Source organism: Raphanus sativus, chromosome 2 (assembly GCF_000801105.2).
Source record: "Raphanus sativus cultivar WK10039 chromosome 2, ASM80110v3, whole genome shotgun sequence".
Lineage (NCBI taxonomy): Eukaryota > Viridiplantae > Streptophyta > Magnoliopsida > Brassicales > Brassicaceae > Raphanus > Raphanus sativus.
Window position 1 is genome coordinate 10,675,167 of NC_079512.1, and position 23,033 is coordinate 10,698,199.

The window sequence follows — 23,033 nt, forward strand, 5'->3', positions numbered from 1 at the left end:
TTGGATATACCCTAAACAATAAATCTCTCTCTCTCTCTCTCTCTCTCTCTCTCAACATTTAGTTTCTCTCTATTTCACTTGTTTCATCTATTTAATATCTCTTTGGGTCTCTCTCTATCATAATCTTTAATTTCTCTCTATATCACATATATATCTCAGTCTCTCTTTCAGTCTCACTCTCTATCTATCTATTTCTAAGGCTCGGAATGGTAACATGCGGAACAACTGCGGGACGAGTACGGTGAGGTTGTAATAATAAACAAAAACATAGAGATATATAGGTATATGTAGATATTTTGTTACTATTCACAGCGGTGGAGGACGGTTCGTCACCATTCGAAGCATAAATACCTCTTTCTCTCCTTATCTATCTCTTTCTCTCTCTCCCTTAAAAAATAACAAAAAAATCATTAAAATAATATTTTTCTTCTTTATTGTGAACATAAATAATTTTTTTCTAAATAAATAGTATACTATTTTAGGAGTATATATTATAAATTTCTTTATAATATATCATAAGACCACCGTCTTTCTTTATAATAAAGCATCATACACAGGAAAATGCTGGTACTCAATCTTTTACATGGATGAGATGGAAGAAAGTAACTTCAGTATCAAGATGTAGTTATCGTGTGTATGTATAATTGCAACGTCCCAAAATAAATGCATAAGTGGATCGTAGTTATCTTTCACTCTCTTTGTATCTTCTCTCTCTCTCTCTCATCGTAAACCTTTTTTTGAAAAATATAAAAATGTAAACATTTTTTTAATTCTTGATTATCTTTTCACTACCAAAATTTTGATTTATATGGGAATGTTTCCTAGTTTTATATTTTATCATGAATTTTTCTTGGGTGAATTACTAACTAATCATAGTTTGTCAACAAATGTACAGTTTTTTTTAAAGATAATAAATAAAATAATAATAATTTGTGTTAAGTTTTTAATATAAATGAAAAATATTAGTAGCTGCCAAAAGATGATTTTTTCCAACAATTTTAAAATCGTCACAAAAGAGTAAAACATAAACACTAAACACTATACCCTAAACCTTGGACAAACCTTTGGTAAAAATCCAAACACTAAACCCTAAATTCTTGGATATATCCTAAACCATTGGGTAATCCTAAACACTAAAATGTAAACCCTTGGGTATACCCTAAACACTAAATCTCTCTCTCAACATTTAGTTTCTCTCTATTTCACTTGTTTCATCTATTTTATATCTCTTTGGGTCTCTCTCTCAGCCTCCCTCTGTCTCTCTCTATAATAATCTTTAATTTCTCTCTATTTCACCTATATATATATATATATATATATATATATCTCAGTCTCTCTTTCAGTCTCGCTCCCTATCTCTCTATTTCTAAGGCTCGGAATGGTAACATGCAGAACTGCGGAACGAGTACGGTGAGGTTGTAATAGTAACAAAAACATAGAGATATATAGGTATATGTAGAGATTTTTGTTACTATTCACAACGGTGTAGGACGGTTCGTCACAATTCGAAGTCTAAATACCTCTTTCTCTCCTTATCTATCTCTTTCCCTCACTCCCTTAAAAAATAACAAAAAATTATTAAAATAATATTTTTCTTCTTTATTGTGAACATACATAAATTCTTTCTAAATAAATAGTATACTATTTTAGGAGTATATATCATAAGACCACCGTCTTTGGGATAAAGCATCAGACACAGAAAAATGCTGGTACTCAATATTTTACATGGACGAGATGGAACAAAGTAACTTCGGTATCAAGAGGTAGTTATCGTGTGTATGAATAATTGCAACGTCCTAAAATAAATGCATAAGTGGATCGTAGTTATCTTTCACTCTCTTTCTCTCTAGATATATATCTCTCCCACTCTCCCCCTCATCGTAAACCTTTTTTTGAAAAATATAAAAATGTAAACATTCTTTTAATTCATCGATTATCTTTTAACTACCACAATTTTGATTTATATGTGAATGTTTCCTAGTTTAATATTTTATCATGATTTTTTGGGTGAATTACCAATTAATCATAGTTTGCCAATTAATGTACAGTTTTTTTTAAGATAATAAATAAAATAATAATAATTTTGTGTTAAGTTTTTAAAATAAATGAAAAATATTAGCAGCTCCCAAAAATGATTTTTTTAACAATTTTAAAACCGTTACAAAAGAGTAAATTATAAACACTAAACACTATACCCTAAACCATTGGACAAAAGCTTAAACCATTGGGTAAAAATCCAAACACTAAACCCTAAATTCTTGGTTATACCTTAAACCCTTGGGTAAATCCTAAACACTAAACTGTAAACTCTTGGGTAAATCTTCTACCTTTGCTTCACAATACATATCTCTCTCTCTCTCTCTCTCTCTCTCTCTCTCTCTCTCTCTCTCTCTCTCTCTCCTCTCTCTCTCTCTCTCTCTCTCTCTCTCTCTCTCTCTCCCCCCTTACTTCTTCTCTTGGACTATAGCTTATGTTTTGTTCCAATGGACTCTCCACTCGTTAGTCCATATATGGTAACATTTCATACAAATTACACTGATTATTTTTGTTTTCTACCTTAACCATTCTTAACTTTGACAGTAATCACTCCTTAATGTTTATCAATATATAGGTGGCCTTACCCCTTCCTGGACTTATCATCACAATATGCTCCACTATGGTACCTTAAAAGCTTTACTATTGTTTTTCAATTTTCTCCATTATTTCGTTGGAAAATTTAGGGCTGATGATTACATTCAAATGATGCTGCGACATTTTTCAGGTATCTCTCAGTTGCAGTGATGCATTTGCCATGCTATGTAGCCTTTGCCTTGTTGGTAAAGCTAAAACATCGGCTTCTTCAGAGATGGTTCCCTAGTCTTACCAGAGTCCTTAGTAGTAGCTTGCTAAGAAAGCAACCACGTTTGATTGGAAGATTTATTTAAGTAGAAAGAGGGGTTGTTTTTTGTTTGAAAGATACATTAAGGAAACAAAAAAAAAGTGTGAAGCAACAAACTCATGCTTGATTATAAATATGATTAATTCTTTGCTCATATCAAATAAGAGTTAGTGTTACAATAACTACGGACGTAGGTGCAAGTTGCATTACTGAACATAAAAGCTTGCTTGAAAATATAATGAGGCATGCGATAGTAGTGGTGAAAGTGTAGAATAGTAGAAAGCTCTCTCTTCTTCTGGTATGAGCAATAATGAAGTAAAGAGTGTTATTGACTCATGGTGGGTGATGTAAAGTGCTAAAAGAGTAGAACAAACATCAACATTTTGTACGAAGTTACAAAAATAACAGTTTTTATGTTCGTTATCTTATTCCCATTGGCTTGAAAATTTTAGCATACAAACAAAACTGTGAAAGTTCGTTCCCTTTCTTATTTTCTCAACTGTTGTTCGAGTCTCTCAATAGCTGCACCAACACCACTCGTGACCTCGCCATGGTGGCTCGTGTCAATCTGTGTTGCTCTCGCTTGTCCTGTGTACTACCCATCTTCAACATCACCTCTGCATCCTTGCTCTGTTTCAAAACAACAGACACTGACGAGGTTCAAGCTAATTCTCGAAAATTTGATAATCATAAAAGAGATTTGTTTTAGTATCATCAAGCATACAGAATGAAACCATGAGGAGGATTCTAAAAAGAATCGTCTAAACTCAACAAATTTTATCTGAAATTAAATGTGAAGACATACCATAGAAGAAGAAGCCTCTTTGCTCCTTCCATATAACATTCCAGCAAATATCCCAACAACGGTTGCTGTTCCCCAATTTGGATTCCCAGCTAATCTTGAAGAGTTCTGTTTCATGTAATAAAGATCAAAGTTTCATGAGCAATTAATTACTTTGGAGGATTGATTCTTCTAATAAACCTTGCAATCTCATCATCCATATGATATGAATAGCTCAAGCAATCATCTGAAAATACAAAAAAAAAAAAAACCAATTAAACCAAAACAGAGACTAAACCTTAGAACACGATTACAAACGAAACTCGACATTCACCTCTATATATATAAAGTGAGAGTGAAGAGTATTAATGACGCCAATGTAATAAATAATCAAATCGTTTAAGGAAAAATATTATTTAAATTGTCATAAAATGATATGCATATGATATGATGCAAAACTTGCGCAAGTAATCAATATTAATAAGGTAAGTTAATAAAAATAAGTTTCGTTTAAGGAAATATATTAAATTTGTAGTGTCATAAATGATTATGCATATGCTATCATGTATTACTTGCGCAAGTAATCACTATAAGTAAAGTATGTTCATAAAAATAAATTTCCTAATTATATATAAATCGTATTAATAATTAAGACCGTATTAATTATATGGATCTCATTATTAAGACCATATTAATTATATGGGTTCAAATTTGGTTATGTTTGTGTCGATCAAATATACTATATAAATAAGACCGTATTAATTATATGGATCCAAATTTGGTAATGTTTGGTCGATGATAAAAAATAAATAAAAAAGAAATTATCAAAAATTCAACCAATAAGATTAAAAGAATTAATCCTAAAAGCTCTCTATGAGTGACACCTAAGCAAAAATCACTAAAGTGACTTCTCTTTTAATGTATAGGGGGATAGATAGAAATGCATTTTTCTTAGGGCTTCTCAAGTATGTAGAATCTCTAGGTTCCATATTATATAACTGAAATATGTTTAAAGCATAATTTGTTTTAAATTTCTACCAGATTTAAATTACAGATTTTGTTTGAAAAACAAATTATTTTTCTAACATTTTATTATGTCTTAGTTAAAAATTTGAAAATAATTATTTTCTTACAGCCACCAGTTGTTAACCTATACATATCGTGATAATATGGTGGAACTACTTATTACAAAGAGACAATTGGTGCATTTTTGAACTTTCTACACCATATTAATATTATTTTATCATATATTTTTATTTGGAATTAATTTTGTAATAAATTATGTAAAAGCTTATGTTTAACTAAATTTTTAGTATCTTAATATTTTGTAACAGAATTACTCCAGTCCACGACTGAAATTTTTTATGTTAAGAACTTAAAAATATATCTTATATACAAAGTTGGCTTTTTTTCTCCTTGGGGGTTTAAATGCCATGTGGCACACTCTTTTTAATAATTTTTTTTAATTTATATTTAATAGGTTTTAATGTTAATTATGAAAGACACATTGGATTTTTAAATTTTCCTCATTAAAACCCAAGCATTTATTAACAGTGTTTTTGAACCCGAACCAGAGCTACTGTTGAATCGGTAAACTCTCCGACCCAATATAAATCGGGATTTGAGTGTTTGTGAAAAAGCCAATATTTAAAACCCAAATTAAAAACCTCCAAAAACTCACAGAAACCCAAAACCCGATACCGGTTGCACCACTGGTTGAACCAATATATAATTTTTATTTTTTTTTAGTTTTAGTTATATTTTAAATTCTGTTTATATTCTAAATTTCTAATTATCTTATATAATAAGGTTGAGTTTTTTCCTCCCTTGGAGAAAACCCAATGTCATTTGAAACACTTTTTTAATAATTAAAATATTTTCTTAAATTATATTTAATAGGTTTTAATGTTAATTATGAAAGACATTGGGTTTTTTAAACTTTTCCTCATAAAAGTCCAAGCGTTTATAACAGTGTTTTGAACCCGACCGGAACCACTGTTGACCGGTAAACTCCACGATCCAATATAATCTTGTTTGAGTTTTGTGAAAAAACCCAAAATTTAAAATCCCAATTTAAAACCTCAAAAACTCACTAAAACCCAATTTCAATACCGGTTACACCACTGGTTGAATCAATAGATAATTTTTATTTTTTAGTTTTAGTTATATTTTAAATTATGTTTTATATTATAAATTTCCAATTATAAAGTTAGATTTTTTTTCAGTTTTATTACCGTCTTCCTATTCTTCTACACTACAATTTACGTTTACAAGGAAGGTGAGTAAGCGTGATCGTGCTTGACCGCACATCCGTAAAACAAACTCAAAGACGATCAAGCTTATTATTCATCTACATTACAATTTACGTTTGCAGAAAAATGAGAGTAAGTTATTTTTTATTTAACTTAGTTATAACAAGTCATTACATTTTTAATTTACAGATCAAAAGAATAAGATCATATGATCATTGTGGATTACAAAACATGTTTGAATTGTTGAAGAACAAGAACATGGCGAGCTGTTGGTAAGTTTTAAAATTTAGAGAAAATAAAATTAGTTGATGTGATTTGGTGTTAATTTATTTTTGTTATTGACAATTTACTAATATGATGTTTTAATTTTGGTTTATTTTGCATTGGAAGTTTAATTTATTATTCACATTCGACATAAATATTTGTGATTGTATGTCTTGATTTTTATTAGATGTCATAACCCTTATATTACAATTTTTTTAAATCGTTTAAACTATTTCTTAATATTTTGTATGTCAAATGAAGTTAAAAATATAGAAACCAAGGTTAAGTATTTTCTAAATGTTTTAAGCATAAAATAGATAAATATCCAAACTATTATTTTATGTTAGAAAACATTTCAAAATATTAACTATTATATAAAATTTCATAGCTAATATATTATTATATAACAAAATTAATTCATTTATTAACATGGGGTTCATCAACGGTTGGTCCAATAACTCATTGATCCAATCAATTCAGCGACCTGGTCAATCGTCAGATTCAGTGTCTAGGTTGGGTTTTCAAAATCACGATTTATAGGTTTTATTTGTATTTGATTTGACTATGGAGAATAGAACCTCTATGATTCTCCATAGTCAACGATCTGTATCACTTTCATAAATTCGACCCAATGATCCGTATGACCAAAAATTCTTAAACCCGCATCCACCCGCCAACCTGTGGATAAACCGTCTTATCGCGGGATAATAATATATATTAAAAATAATTATTTTAATTATATATTAATATTTTAATTATATATTAATAATATTAAAATAATAAATTATAACTAAATTATATAAATATTTTATATGTTTATATATTTTACGAAAAATAAAATAAAAAACTCTTTTTTTGAATTTACGGGTTGGCGGGTATCCGCGACTCATATTTGGCTGACCCGCACTTGCCCGCTTAAACTAATCTTAACCCACACCCGCACTCGCAGTTCGAAAATTTTAAACCGATCGATCTGCACCCGCTCCACGGCGGGTCAGACGGGGCGGAGCCCCGGGATTTGAATTAAATTCTCAGCTCCACTAACCACTATCAAAAAGATCAGAAAATATCATTTTTATACATATTTTCATTTCATATTTTTAGAATATTTTATTTACTAAGATCATATATAAATTAATAATTCATGTAAAAATACAACATATGAACCCGGCGCGTAGCGCCGGAATACCACTAGTATATAATAATTTTGACTTGTTGTATATTTTATGATAATTTTGGTGCCTTAATTTATAAAAGAAAGCATCTATAAGATATTTTAATTTTAATCATTTTCCCTCTAATTATTACTACATCTGCTAACAATGGTGACGTATTAAATTATTTCAATTCAAATTTATTAATAATAAAATGGCATAAAATATTTTTTTTTATTTTGCTAAAGCCTAATAAATCTTTGCATGTCATCACATACTTTTCTATAAAATTGAAGTTTCAATTTACTTATTTTTTTTTGTCATCAACATATTTCAATTTAGTTATTTTTTTTTTGTCATCAGCATAAAAACAGACTGAAAATCTACTTGTTTCAATTTACTTGTTGTTTCCATAATTCTAGGCAAAAAAATAGGAAGGATGTATTATAAATATGATGATTCATCTTGTATAACAGATGTCACTAAGTCATCTATCACCATCATCATGCACCTGTCTTCTTCTCATTAAACACAAGATGACTAAGCATCTTATTCTTGTACTATATATATGAAACGTGAAAGAAGAAGAGAAGTTAAGTTGAATCATAAAAACTCAATCTCATATTCTCTCACTCTCGTTGCTCACCAAACACAAAAGCATATATATAATAAATATTTATATTCTCTATTTTATTAATTCACAACACGTTATTAGCACGATGAGCTCTCTTATACCGACCGTTCTTAGACCAAACAAGCGAGGTGATGTTTAAATTTATGTCTTTAAATATATTTAATTTATTTAAATTTTTGTTTATTATTCCGGAGTAAGAGGCTAGGCCTTCTCCGTTTATTTTCCGGGATGATAGGCGTTGCCTTTCCCGGCTGATCGTTAAGATAGGCTAGGCCTTCACGATCAGAGAAACACGTGGTAGGTTTTACCTCCATGAATAAAAGGTCAAAAATGGAAGGCTAAGCCTCCTCGGACCTTGATTAAAAGAAAAAGGTTAATATGACCGACTATGTCGCCTAGAACCTTTGAAAATGATCAAATATGGAAGTCTAAGACTCCTGGATCATATGGTGGGCTGGACCCCCAATTTTATTTATGTTATTTAAATTTCTGCAATTTAAATTTACGCAATTTAGTTTTTGCATTTATTTTATGCTTTTAATTTCTGCATTTAAATTATGCATTTATTCTCGTCTATATTTATATTATTTTATGAATATAGTAATCATGTCGAATTTGACAAAGCTCGAAATTAATGCCCTGGATATTACGGGAAATAACTATATGACCTGGGCAGTAGGTGCAAGAATGCACCTAAGAGGTAGCGGGCTTTTGGAAACCATCGATAATACTAAAACGGTGTCGGATGAGAAAAAGGCTAAAGCCATGATATTTTTAAGACACCACATACATGATGGTTTAAAAGATGAATATATTACGAAAGAGGATCCTGGGGACCTCTGGCAATCTCTTAAAGAGAGGTTTGATCACCAGAAGTATGTGATCTTACCAAAAGCCAAATACGAGTGGATCCATCTCTGGTCCCAGGACTACAAAAGTGTAAGTGAGTTTAATTCTGCTATGTTCGGAATTACTTCAAGGATGATGTTATGTGGAGAGAAAATAAGTGATTATGATATGATCGAGAAAACTCTCTCCACGTTCCATCCTGAAAATGTAGTCCTGCAGCAACAGTACCAGGTGAATGGATTTAAGCGTTATTCGGAGTTGATGCAAATCCTCCTTGTAGCGGAACAAAATAATCAATTTGTGTTATTAAACCATCAGGCTCGTCCCACTGGATCTGCTCCATTCCCCGAAGTGAATGTTGCATCATCCAGTTATGATAATTGGAGAGGACGAGGACGTGGACGTGGTCGAGGTCGAAATCATGGTCGTGGGAGAGGACGAGGAAGAAGATCCCGTCCATATGATGAAAGAACTAAAAAGGACTCCCAAGAGAATGAAAGGGGTCGGGATGATAAAAGGCAAACAGAAAAGGTTTGCTACAGATGTGGCATGAAAAGTCATTGGGTACGTACTTGTCGTACGCCAAGACACTTAGCCGATCTGTATAAAGAATCCCAAAAGGGAAAAGAAAAAAGTGGAGGTGAAACGAATTTCATCTCTGATGCACCCGGGCCATCCTTTCATGGTTTAAATGATGATACTCATCTCGACGTATCAGATTTTCTGGTTGAGCCAGAAAACATCGATGTGTGATATAAGATCGATGTGATATAGTCTACTGTATTATAGTATCGTTATCTTTTGTTTGTAAAATAGATGTTATGTTTCATGTTTCATGTTTCATATTTTATGTTTAATAATATATGTTTATAAATATTTTAAATTCAGAAAGAATGCCAGACTTTGAGACTTTGGATGGAGATATGTGCTTGGCGGATAGTGCGTCAACGCACACAATAATTAAAGATAGAAAATATTTCTCCAGTCTCAAAATGAAAGATTACGCTGGAAGCGTAAGTACAATATCTGGTAATGCAAAGATTATTATGGGCTCTGGTAGAGCGAAATTTTCAATGCCAGGGGGAACAATATTTGAAATAAGTGATGCATTGTATTCCCCCGAGTCTCATAGAAACTTATTAAGTTTTAAGGATATCCGAAAAAATGGATATCATATTGAGACTATGAGTAAAGATGGCATTGAGTTTATTTGCATTAAGTCCGAGAGGAAACATATATTGGAAGAGTTAAGAATGTTATCCTCTGGAATATATTGTACAAAAATAAACATGACTGAGTCCTATGCCGTGGTAAACATGAAGTTACTGATACATTTAAAATCTGGCATGAGAGGCTAGGACATCCTGGTTCAGTCATGATGAGAAAGATAGTGCAAAACTCGAATGGCCATCCGTTGAAACACGGAAAAGTTTTGCAAACGGGGGAGTTTACATGTAATGCATGTTCTCAATGAAAGTTTATAACTCGGCCATCACCAGCAAAAGTAGGCAATGAATCACCAATATTTTTAGAAAGAATACATGGTGATATATGTGGGCCGATTCACCCACCTTGCGGGCCATTTAAGTATTTCATGGTATTGATTGACGCATCTACTAGATGGTCAAATGTGTGTCTTTTGACAACACGAAATACGGCTTTCGCAAAGTTCATTGCCCAGATAATAAAGCTGAGAACGCAGTTCTCAGAGTATGCCATAAAGAAAGTAAGGCTTGATAATGCTGGTGAGTTTACATCGCAAGCCTTCGATGATTATTGTATGTCAATGGGATTGATGTGGAACATCCCGTTCCCCATGTGCATACACAAAATGGCATGGCCGAGTCGTTGATAAAACGGTTGCAATTGATTGCAAGACCGTTAGTCTTGAGAACAAAGCTCCCAATTTCTGTATGGGGTCATGCTATATTGCATGCGGCTGCACTGATTCGGTTGAGACCGAGTGCATATCATAAGTACTCCCCATCACAATTGGCATCTGGGCAAGAGCCAGATGTATCCCATCTCCGTGTCTTTGGGTGTGCGGTCTATGTTCCGATAGCTCCGCCACAAAGAACAAAAATGGGCCCACAAAGGAGATTGGGAATATATGTGGGTTATACGTCACCAAGTATAATAAGATATCTGAAACCAGTAACTGGTGATATGTTTACGGCAAGATTCGCCGATTGCCATTTTAATGAGGATGAATTTCCAGCATTAGGGGGAGGAATTAGAGAAATTCCCAAAGAGATTACCTGGTGTACACAGTCGTTGTTACACCTTGATCCCCCTACAAATCAAAGAGAGCTGGAAATTCAGAAAATTGTGCATTTGCATAAATTGGCAAACCAGTTACCAGATGCGTTAACAGATACAAGAAGGGTGACAAAATCATATATACCCGCTGAAAATGTTCCATCAAGAGTTGTTGTTTCTGGGAAACAAACTGATGGAAACAAAATAAATGAACCTGGGGTTCAGTTAAAGAGGGGGAGACCAGCGGGTTCAAAAGATAAAAATCTCCGAAAGAAAAAGAAATTGGTTGAACAAAGTGAAAAGGTTCCAGAAGAACCTGATATTGAAAAATGTCTGAAAGAAGGCATAGATGAAAAGGTTCAAGAAGAACCAAATAAAGATAAAGATCCAGATGACGAGGAGGGAACAGAAAAGTATGAGATTTCCATCAACTACGCCCTTGATCAAAAGCAGTGTTTTTAAAACCGGACCGGCGAGCGAACCGGAAATATTTTGGGTCACGGGTCATTGTGGTTCGACCTGGTTCGACCGGGGTCGATTAGATTAAACTGAATTTATTATTTTATAAATATTATATATATTTTTTTCAAAAAATAGTCATAATGTTTAGAAAACTTTCAAAAATAATAAATTGAAATGTGATAAAAAAAAATTAATAGTTCAAATTTAAAGTCAATAGGAAAAAAAACATTTAAAGTTTATTCTCCAAATCTTTGTCCTTCTAAATCTTCATCACCTATAAAAATTATATACACATTAGTTACAAAACTCTATTTTGGTTGCAATTTGTGACAAACAAAATAGTATATATGTTAAAAATGGAGAAAAAAATAATTATTTTATTAACAAAATTTTGATTCTTATACGAACCAGGGTTTCGTCGGTTCGTTGGGTCACTCGGTTCCCGGGTTTTTGCCGGTTCAACATGGGTTTTTAACCGGTTCAACTTTAGTTGTGTTTTGACATTAAACCAACCCGGATAGGTGTCCGGTTCGCGGTTGAACCCGGTCCGACCGCCGGTCCGATCCGGGTTTAACAACACTGATCAAAAGTTATTGATCAGAAATAAAATAAAAGATGTTGATGGAATGTTCTCCTTTTCTGTGTCCAAAGAAATAGATCACGAAAGTGATGACCCCGATCCAAGGTCCATTTTAGAATGTCAGAAAAGACATGATTGGGAGGAGTGGAAGAAGGCCATTCGAATTGAATTACTCTCCCTGAATAAAAGAAATGTCTTTGGACCTATCGTCATAACGCCTGAGAATATAAATCCTGTTGGGTATAAGTGGGTGTTCGTGAGAAAAAGAAATGAAAAGAATGAAGTAACACGATATAAAGCCCGATTAGTAGCCCAAGGTTTTTCTCAGAGACCGGGAGTTGATTTTGAGGAAACGTATTCCCCGGTAATGGATGCAATTACGTTTAGATTTTTGATGAGCCTTACGGCGTCAAAAAATCTTGAAATGCATCTCATGGACGTTGTGACAGCTTATTTGTATGGATCGTTGGATAATGATATATATATGAGACTCCCTGAAGGATTGAAAATGCCAGGGGCATTGAAAGAAAAATCCAGGGAGATATGTTCGGTCAAGTTACAGCGATCACTCTACGGATTAAAGCAATCCGGACGCATGTGGTACAGTCGCTTAAGTGACTATCTCTTGAGTAAAGGATATGTGAACAATGCGATATGTCCATGTGTTTTTGTTAAGAAATCGTCATCTGGCTTTGTGATCATCGCTGTATATGTAGATGACCTGAACATGATTGGAACTCAAAAGGAAGTTGATGATGCTCGAACTCATATGAAAGAGGAGTTCGAAATGAAAGATCTCGGCAAGACAAAGTTTTGTTTTGGGCTCCAGATAGAGCATCTCCGAGAAGGAATATTTGTGCATCAATCAAACTATACGAAAAGGTTATTGAAACGCTTTCGTATGGATCAAGCGACTCCTTTGAGTACTCCAATGATTAGTAGATCTCTCAATGTTGAGAGTGATCCTTTTAGACCCTGCGAAGATAGCGAAAATATATTAGGTCCTGAAGTACCTTATATGAGTGCTATCGGTGGGCTTTTATACTTGGCAAACTGTACCCGGTCTGATATTGCTTTTGCAACTAATCTCTTAGCAAGATATAGCTCTGTTCCTACTTACAGGCATTGGATCGGAATAAAACATCTATTCCGTTATTTACAAGGTACAGTTGATTTAGGGTTAATGTATATTAGAAAACCCGAGTTTGGTATGGTTGGTTTTGCAGATGCAGGATATTTATCAGATCCTCATAAGGCTCGATCGCAAACCGGCTATGTTTTTACAATTGGTGGAACTGCGATCTCTTGGCGGTCCCAAAAACAAACTCTGGTTGCAACATCTTCGAATCATGCAGAGACTATTGCGCTTCACGAAGCATGTCGAGAATGTGTGTGGCTGAGATCAATGAGTCACCACATACAAGATTCAAGCGGAATAATTAACAAGAAAGAGCCGACGAAAGTTTTTGAAGATAACTCGGCTTGCGTCGCTCAACTCAAAGAAGGTTATATTAAGAGCGACAGAACGAAGCACATCCCTCCAAGATTTTTCTCGTACATTCGGGAGCTCGAGAAAAATAAAGAAGTGGACATCGAATATGTACGGTCATGCGACAATCCGGCCGACTTGTTCACCAAAGCTCTTCCGACTACAACATTCCGAAAGCACGTTAATGGTATCGGGATGCGGCGTTTGCGTGACCTATGAGGAAAGAGCTATGTCCATTATTCTCAGGGGAGATTACGTTAGTGTACTCTTTTTCCCTTCTCATGGTTTTTATCCCATTGAGTTTTTCCATGACTAGGTTTTTAATGAGGCACTACGTAATACAAGATGAATAATCAAGGGGGAGTATTATAAATATGATGATTCATCTTGTATAACAGATGTCACTAAGTCATCTATCACCATCATCATGCACCTGTCTTCTTCTCATTAAACACAAGATGACTAAGCATCTTATTCTTGTACTATATATATGAAACGTGAAAGAAGAAGAGAAGTTAAGTTGAATCATAAAAACTCAATCTCATATTCTCTCACTCTCGTTGCTCACCAAACACAAAAGCATATATATAATAAATATTTATATTCTCTATATTATTAATTCACAACACGTTATCAGCACGATGAGCTCTCTTATACCGACCGTTCTTAGACCAAACAAGAGAGGTGATGTTTAAATTTATGTCTTTAAATATATTTAATTTATTTAAATTTTTGTTTATTATTCCGGAGTAAGAGGCTAGGCCTTCTCCGTTTATTTTCCGGGATGATAGGCGTTGCCTTTCCCGGCTGATCGTTAAGATAGGCTAGGCCTTCACGATCAGAGAAACACGTGGTAGGTTTTACCTCCATGAATAAAAGGTCAAAAATGGAAGGCTAAGCCTCCTCGGACCTTGATTAAAAGAAAAAGGTTAATATGACCGACTATGTCGCCTAGAACCTTTGAAAATGATCAAATATGGAAGTCTAAGACTCCTGGATCATATGGTGGGCTGGACCCCCAATTTTATTTATGTTATTTAAATTTCTGCAATTTAAATTTACGCAATTTAGTTTTTGCATTTATTTTATGCTTTTAATTTCTGCATTTAAATTATGCATTTATTCTCGTCTATATTTATATTATTTTATGAATATAGTAATCATGTCGAATTTGACAAAGCTCGAAATTAATGCCGTGGATATTACGGGAAATAACTATATGACCTGGGCAGTAGGTGCAAGAATGCACCTAAGAGGTAGCGGGCTTTTGGAAACCATCGATAATACTAAAACGGTGTCGGATGAGAAAAAGGCTAAAGCCATGATATTTTTAAGACACCACATACATGATGGTTTAAAAGATGAATATATTACGAAAGAGGATCCTGGGGACCTCTGGCAATCTCTTAAAGAGAGGTTTGATCACCAGAAGTATGTGATCTTACCAAAAGCCAAACACGAGTGGATCCATCTCCGGTCCCAGGACTACAAAAGTGTAAGTGAGTTTAATTCTGCTATGTTCGGAATTACTTCAAGGATGATGTTATGTGGAGAGAAAATAAGTGATTATGATATGATCGAGAAAACTCTCTCCACGTTCCATCCTGAAAATGTAGTCCTGCAGCAACAGTACCAGGTGAATGGATTTAAGCGTTATTCGGAGTTGATGCAAATCCTCCTTGTAGCGGAACAAAATAATCAATTCGTGTTATTAAACCATCAGGCTCGTCCCACTGGATCTGCTCCATTCCCCGAAGTGAATGTTGCATCATCCAGTTATGATAATTGGAGAGGACGAGGACGTGGACGTGGTCGAGGTCGAAATCATGGTCGTGGGAGAGGACGAGGAAGAAGATCCCGTCCGTATGATGAAAGAACTAAAAAGGACTCCCAAGAGAATGAAAGGGGTCGGGATGATAAAAGGCAAACAGAAAAGGTTTGCTACAGATGTGGCATGAAAAGTCATTGGGTACGTACTTGTCGTACGCCAAGACACTTAGCCGATCTGTATAAAGAATCCCAAAAGGGAAAAGAGAAAAGTGGAGGTGAAACGAATTTCATCTCTGATGAACCCGGGCCATCATTTCATGATTTAAATGATGATACTCATCTCGACGTATCAGATTTTCTGGTTGAGCCAGAAAACATCGATGTGTGATATAAGATCGATGTGATATAGTCTACTGTATTATAGTATCGTTATCTTTTGTTTGTAAAATAGATGTTATGTTTCATGTTTCATGTTTCATATTTTATGTTTAATAATATATGTTTATAAATATTTTAAATTCAGAAAGAATGCCAGACTTTGAGACTTTGGATGGAGATATGTGCTTGGCGGATAGTGCGTCAACGCAAACAATAATTAAAGATAGTAAATATTTCTCCAGTCTCAAAATGAAAGATTACGCTGGAAGCGTAAGTACAATATCTGGTAATGCAAAGATTATTATGAGCTCTGGTAGAGCGAAATTTTCAATGCCAGGGGGAACAATATTTGAAATAAGTGATGCATTGTATTCCCCCGAGTCTCATAGAAACTTATTAAGTTCTAAGGATATCCGAAAAAATGGATATCATATTGAGACTATGAGTAAAGATGGCATTGAATTTATTTGCATTAAGTCCGAGAGGAAACATATATTGGAAGAGTTAAGAATGTTATCCTCTGGAATATATTGTACAAAAATAAACATGACTGAGTCCTATGCCGTGGTAAACATGAAGTTACTGATACATTTAAAATCTGGCATGAGAGGCTAGGACATCCTGGTTCAGTCATGATGAGAAAGATAGTGCAAAACTCGAATGGCCATCCGTTGAAACACGGAAAAGTTTTGCAAACGGGGGAGTTTACATGTAATGCATGTTCTCAAGGAAAGTTTATAACTCGGCCATCACCAGCAAAAGTAGGCAATGAATCACCAATGTTTTTAGAAAGAATACATGGTGATATATGTGGGCCGATTCACCCACCTTGCGGGCCATTTAAGTATTTCATGGTATTGATTGACGCATCTACTAGATGGTCAAATGTGTGTCTTTTGACAACACGAAATACGGCTTTCGCAAAGTTCATTGCCCAGATAATAAAGCTGAGAACGCAGTTCTCAGAGTATGCCATAAAGAAAGTAAGGCTTGATAATGCTGGTGAGTTTACATCGCAAGCCTTCGATGATTATTGTATGTCAATGGGATTGATGTGGAACATCCCGTTCCCCATGTGCATACACAAAATGGCATGGCCGAGTCGTTGATAAAACGGTTGCAATTGATTGCAAGACCGTTAGTCTTGAGAACAAAGCTCCCAATTTCTGTATGGGGTCATGCTATATTGCATGCGGCTGCACTGATTCGGTTGAGACCGAGTGCATATCATAAGTACTCCCCATCACAATTGGCATCTGGGCAAGAGCCAGATGTATCCCATCTCCGTGTCTTTGGGTGTGCGGTCTATGTTCCGATAGCTCCGCCACAAAGAACAAAAATGGGCCCACAAAGGAGATTGGGAATATATGTGGGTTATACGTCACCAAGTATAATAAGATATCTGAAACCAGTAACTGGTGATATGTTTACGGCAAGATTCGCCGATTGCCATTTTAATGAGGATGAATTTCCAGCATTAGGGGGAGGAATTAGAGAAATTCCCAAAGAGATTACCTGGTGTACACAGTCGTTGTTACACCTTGATCCCCCTACAAATCAAAGAGAGCTGGAAATTCAGAAAATTGTGCATTTGCATAAATTGGCAAACCAGTTACCAGATGCGTTAACAGATACAAGAAGGGTGACGAAATCATATATACCCGCTGAAAATGTTCCATCAAGAGTTGTTGTTTCTGGGAAACAAACTGATGGAAACAAAATAAATGAACCTGGGGTTCAGTTAAAGAGGGGGAGACCAGCGGGTTCAAAAGATAAAAATCTCCGAAAGAAAAAGAAATTGGTTGAACAAAGTGAAAAGGTTCCAGAAGAACCTGATATTGAAAAATGTCTGAAAGAAGGCATAGATGAAAAGGTTCAAGAAGAACCAAATAAAGATAAAGATCCAGATGACGAGGAGGGAACAGAAAAATATGAGATTTCCATCAACTACGCCCTTGATCAAAAGCAGTGTTTTTAAAACCGGACCGGCGAGCGAACCGGAAATATTTTGGGTCACGGGTCATTGTGGTTCGACCTAGTTCGACCGGGGTCGATTAGATTAAACTGAATTTATTATTTTATAAATATTATATATATTTTTTTCAAAAAATAGTCATAATGTTTAGAAAACTTTCAAAAATAATAAATTGAAATGTGATAAAAAAAAATTAATAGTTCAAATTTAAAGTCAATAGGAAAAAAAACATTTAAAGTTTATTCTCCAAATCTTTGTCCTTCTAAATCTTCATCACCTATAAAAATTATATACACATTAGTTACAAAACTCTATTTTGGTTGCAATTTGTGACAAACAAAATAGTATATATGTTAAAAAGGGAGAAAAAAATAATTATTTTATTAACAAAATTTTGATTCTTATACGAACCAGGGTTTCGTCGGTTCGTTGGGTCACTCGGTTCCCGGGTTTTTGCCGGTTCAACATGGGTTTTTAACCGGTTCAACTTTAGTTGTGTTTTGACATTAAACCAACCCGGATAGGTGTCCGGTTCGCGGTTGAACCCGGTCCGACCGCCGGTCCGATCCGGGTTTAACAACACTGATCAAAAGTTATTGATCAGAAATAAAATAAAAGATGTTGATGGAATGTTCTCCTTTTCTGTGTCCAAAGAAATAGATCACGAAAGTGATGACCCCGATCCAAGGTCCATTTTAGAATGTCAGAAAAGACATGATTGGGAGGAGTGGAAGAAGGCCATTCGAATTGAATTACTCTCCCTGAATAAAAGAAATGTCTTTGGACCTATCGTCATAACGCCTGAGAATATAAATTCTGTTGGGTATAAGTGGGTATTCGTGAGAAAAAGAAATGAAAAGAATGAAGTAACACGATATAAAGCCCGATTAGTAGCCCAAGGTTTTTCTCAGAGACCGGAAGTTGATTTTGAGGAAACGTATTCCCCGGTAATGGATGCAATTACGTTTAGATTTTTGATGAGCCTTACGGCGTCGAAAAATCTTGAAATGCATCTCATGGACGTTGTGACAGCTTATTTGTATGGATCGTTGGATAATGATATATATATGAGACTCCCTGAAGGATTGAAAATGCCAGGGGCATTGAAAGAAAAAGGGAAAATTACCAAAACGGAACAAAAATTCAGCATTGTTGTCCCTATAGTATAAAACCATCATTTAGTTGTCCCTTTAGTATAATTTCTTTTATAATCCCAAAACTAACATTTGATTAATCTAATTAAACACATTAAACTAATATAATTTAAAATAATAATAATTAAAAACGTTTAAAAAGGGAAAATAAAATAAAACTTTTAATTTTTTAATAAAAATAAACTTTGTAAAACTTAATAAAAATAAAAATAATTTACATTTTTTTTAATAAAAAACGTTAAATCAACCTAATAAAAAACAGTTTACAAAGAGTTTAAAATGTATGTAAACTTTTTAATTTTATCAAAAATTTTAACAAATATAAAAAAAAATTTAAAATGTATTTCTATAAAGTTTGTTTGAACTTTTTATTAAAAACTTTTTGTAAAGTTTTATTTTTATTTTTATATAGTTTACAAATTTTATAAAGTTTGTCTAAAGTTTTTATTAAACACATTAATCTAAAAGAATTTTTAAAAAAAATAATTAAAAAGTTTTTAAAAAGGGAAATAAAATAAAACTTTTAATTTTTTTTAATAAAAATAAAATTTGTAAAAATAAAAATAATTTACAATTTTTTAATAAAAACGTTAAATAAACTTATTCAAAACATTTTACAAAGTTTTATTTTTATAAAAAGTTTAAAACATTTTAATAAAAACTTTAATTAAATAAAAATTTAAACTTTATAAAAATAAAAATAATTTTTTAAAAAAATTTTAGTAAAAACTTTAAACTAACTTTATTAAAAAATTTTACAAAGTTTTATTTTATAAAAAGTTTAAAATGTTTGTAACCTTTTTAATTTTATCAAACTTTTTAATAAAAATAAAAATTTTAAAAATGTTTTTAATAAAAATAAATTTGTAAACTTTAATAAAATAAAAATAAAACTTTACAAAAAAAATTGCACCTAATTTCAAAACACCACATGTTGTATAGATATGTATCATATAGAACAAGAGTTTATGAAAAAATCAAAAGAAAAACTATGGAAAACCATAGATTAATGAAGAAGACAAGGGAAAATCATTTTTTAAAAAATATTTGACAAGAAAAATCGAAAATAATACGTTTTAGGAAGTTAGAATATTTTTAGAAGATTTTTAGAATATTTCCTTAACTGAAACTTTCATTAATTTTCGCAAAAATCAGGTAATCTTATCCGTAGAAGGCGCCTTCTAAAAGTTTAGAAGATTGACAAAAATCCAGAATACGCTTTCTACTTTTAGTAGACGTAAGAATACATTTTAGAAAACAGATTTCGTAAAATTTAGAATACTTAATAAAAGTAGAAGATGCATCCGGACGAAAAGTAGATAGCTTTAGGATTAGTAGAATGTGCATTCCACTTATTTAGAAATTTAGTAAATAGTGGAATGTACGTTCTAAAAATAGTAGATGAACGTGTTTATTTTAGAAATCGTTTTCTACTATATCATTTTTCGTAGAAGGCACATTCTACCTTTAGTAGAACGTATTTTCAAATTTTTATTTATAAACTTTTTGAAGAAGAAAAAAATACCAGCTTGTGTATATATGTGTTTTATTAATTGTTTGTATTTTTAATATTTTTTTGATTCACAAAACTATTTATTTCATTAGTTTTCAGAAATACAAAGGGTAAAAATGAAAAAAATTGGACAAAAAAGGATTTATACCAAAGGGACAACACCCTTGTTTTTTTGTTCTCTATTGGCAATTTTCCCAAAGAAAAATCCAGGGAGATATGTTCGGTCAAGTTACAGCGATCACTCTACGGATTAAAGCAATCGGGACGCATGTGGTACAGTCGCTTAAGTGACTATCTCTTGAGTAAAGGATATGTGAACAATGCGATATGTCCATGTGTTTTTGTTAAGAAATCGTCATCTGGCTTTGTGATCATCGCTGTATATGTAGATGACCTGAACATGATTGGAACTCAAAAGGAAGTTGATGATGCTCGAACTCATATGAAAGAGGAGTTCGAAATGAAAGATCTCGGCAAGACAAAGTTTTGTTTTGGGCTCCAGATAGAGCATCTCCGAGAAGGAATATTTGTGCATCAATCAAACTATACGAAAAGGTTATTGAAACGCTTTCGTATGGATCAAGCGACTCCTTTGAGTACTCCAATGATTAGTAGATCTCTCAATGTTGAGAGTGATCCTTTTAGACCCTGCGAAGATAGCGAAAATATATTAGGTCCTGAAGTACCTTATATGAGTGCTATCGGTGGGCTTTTATACTTGGCAAACTGTACCCGGTCTGATATTGCTTTTGCAACTAATCTCTTAGCAAGATATAGCTCTGTTCCTACTTGGATCGGAATAAAACATCTATTCCGTTATTTACAAGGTACAGTTGATTTAGGGTTAATGTATATTAGAAAACCCGAGTTTGGTATGGTTGGTTTTGCAGATGCAGGATATTTATCAGATCCTCATAAGGCTCGATCGCAAACCGGCTATGTTTTTACAATTGGTGGAACTGCGATCTCTTGGCGGTCCCAAAAACAAACTCTGGTTGCAACATCTTCGAATCATGCAGAGACTATTGCGCTTCACGAAGCATGTCGAGAATGTGTGTGGCTGAGATCAATGAGTCACCACATACAAGATTCAAGCGGAATAATTAACAAGAAAGAGCCGACGAAAGTTTTTGAAGATAACTCGGCTTGCGTCGCTCAACTCAAAGAAGGTTATATTAAGAGCGACAGAACGAAGCACATCCCTCCAAGATTTTTCTCGTACATTCGGGAGCTCGAGAAAAATAAAGAAGTGGACATCGAATATGTACGGTCATGCGACAATCCGGCCGACTTGTTCACCAAAGCTCTTCCGACTACAACATTCCGAAAGCACGTTAATGGTATCGGGATGCGGCGTTTGCGTGACCTATGAAGAAAGAGCTATGTCCATTATTCTCAGGGGAGATTACGTCAGTGTACTCTTTTTCCCTTCTCATGGTTTTTATCCCATTGAGTTTTTCCATGACTAGGTTTTTAATGAGGCACTACGTAATACAAGATGAATAATCAAGAGAGAGTATTATAAATATGATGATTCATCTTGTATAACAGATGTCACTAAGTCATCTATCACCATCATCATGCACCTGTCTTCTTCTCATTAAACACAAGATGACTAAGCATCTTATTCTTGTACTATATATATGAAACGTGAAAGAAGAAGAGAAGTTAAGTTGAATCATAAAAACTCAATCTCATATTCTCTCACTCTCGTTGCTCACCAAACACAAAAGCATATATATAATAAATATTTATATTCTCTATTTTATTAATTCACAACAGGATGATATTAATTGAAGGGAAGATTACAAGGTTTAATACATAAGCTGATTCACAGCAAAGAGTGACTTCCTTTACCATTTACATTGGTAAGTACTGATAATGATATAGAGTTTTAAACTAATAAATAAGAAAAAGTTTAAATAGATTGTGTTAGCCTTCTAAATATGTGTGAAAACTGAAAAGTTCTTAAACGTCATTTAAGTTAGAACAGAGTTTTAATTTGCGTTTGAAAAATACTTCTAAATAGCAAAAAGAATAGGGAAAATTGCCAATAGAGAACAAAAAAATAAGGGTGTTGTCCCTTTGGTATAAATTATTTTTTGTCCAATTTTTCTCTTTTTTACCCTTTATATTTCTGAAAACTAATAAAATAAATAATTTTGTGAATAAAAAAATATATTAAAAATATAAACAATTAATAAAACACCCATATACACAAGCTGGTATCTTTTTTCTTTTAAAAAAGATGATAAATAAAAATTTGAAAATACGTTCTACTAAAGGTAGAATGTGCCTTCTACGGAAAATGGTATAGTAGAAAACGATTTCTAAAATAAACACGTTCATCTACTATTTTTAGAACGTACATTCTACTATTTACTAAATTTCTAAATAAGTAAAATGCGCATTCTACTAATCCTAAAGCTATCTACTTTTCGTCCGGATGCATCTTCTACTTTTATTAAGTATTCTAAAATTCGCGGAATGTGTTTTCTAAAATGTACTCTTACGTCTACTAAAAGTAGAAAGCGTGTTCTGGATTTTTGTCAATCTTCTAAACTTTTAGAAGGCGTCTTCTACGGATAAGATTACCTGATTTTTGCGAAAATTAATGAAAGTTTCAGTTAAGGAAATATTC

General features: G+C 33.3%; 2 protein-coding genes across 2 annotated transcripts; both read left to right on the forward strand.

Annotated features, from left to right (window-relative positions):
- Positions 1 to 8,569: 8,569 nt before the first annotated feature.
- On the forward strand, positions 8,570 to 9,565 carry LOC130508522 (uncharacterized). Its single transcript, XM_057004080.1, has one exon. The coding sequence runs from the start codon at positions 8,570 to 8,572 to the stop codon at positions 9,563 to 9,565; it is 996 nt and encodes a 331-aa protein (XP_056860060.1).
- A 5,199-nt stretch (positions 9,566 to 14,764) lies between these two features.
- On the forward strand, positions 14,765 to 15,760 carry LOC130508523 (uncharacterized). The gene has a single exon (XM_057004081.1). It carries the CDS (start codon positions 14,765 to 14,767, stop codon positions 15,758 to 15,760), a length of 996 nt encoding a protein of 331 aa, XP_056860061.1.
- Positions 15,761 to 23,033: the final 7,273 nt, after the last annotated feature.

What these genes read in the sequence shown, in the direction of transcription:
- LOC130508522 (XM_057004080.1), top strand. Translation starts at nt 8,570, where the DNA reads ATGTCGAATTTGACAAAGCTCGAAATTAATGCCCTGGATATTACGGGA.
- LOC130508523 (XM_057004081.1), top strand. Translation starts at nt 14,765, where the DNA reads ATGTCGAATTTGACAAAGCTCGAAATTAATGCCGTGGATATTACGGGA.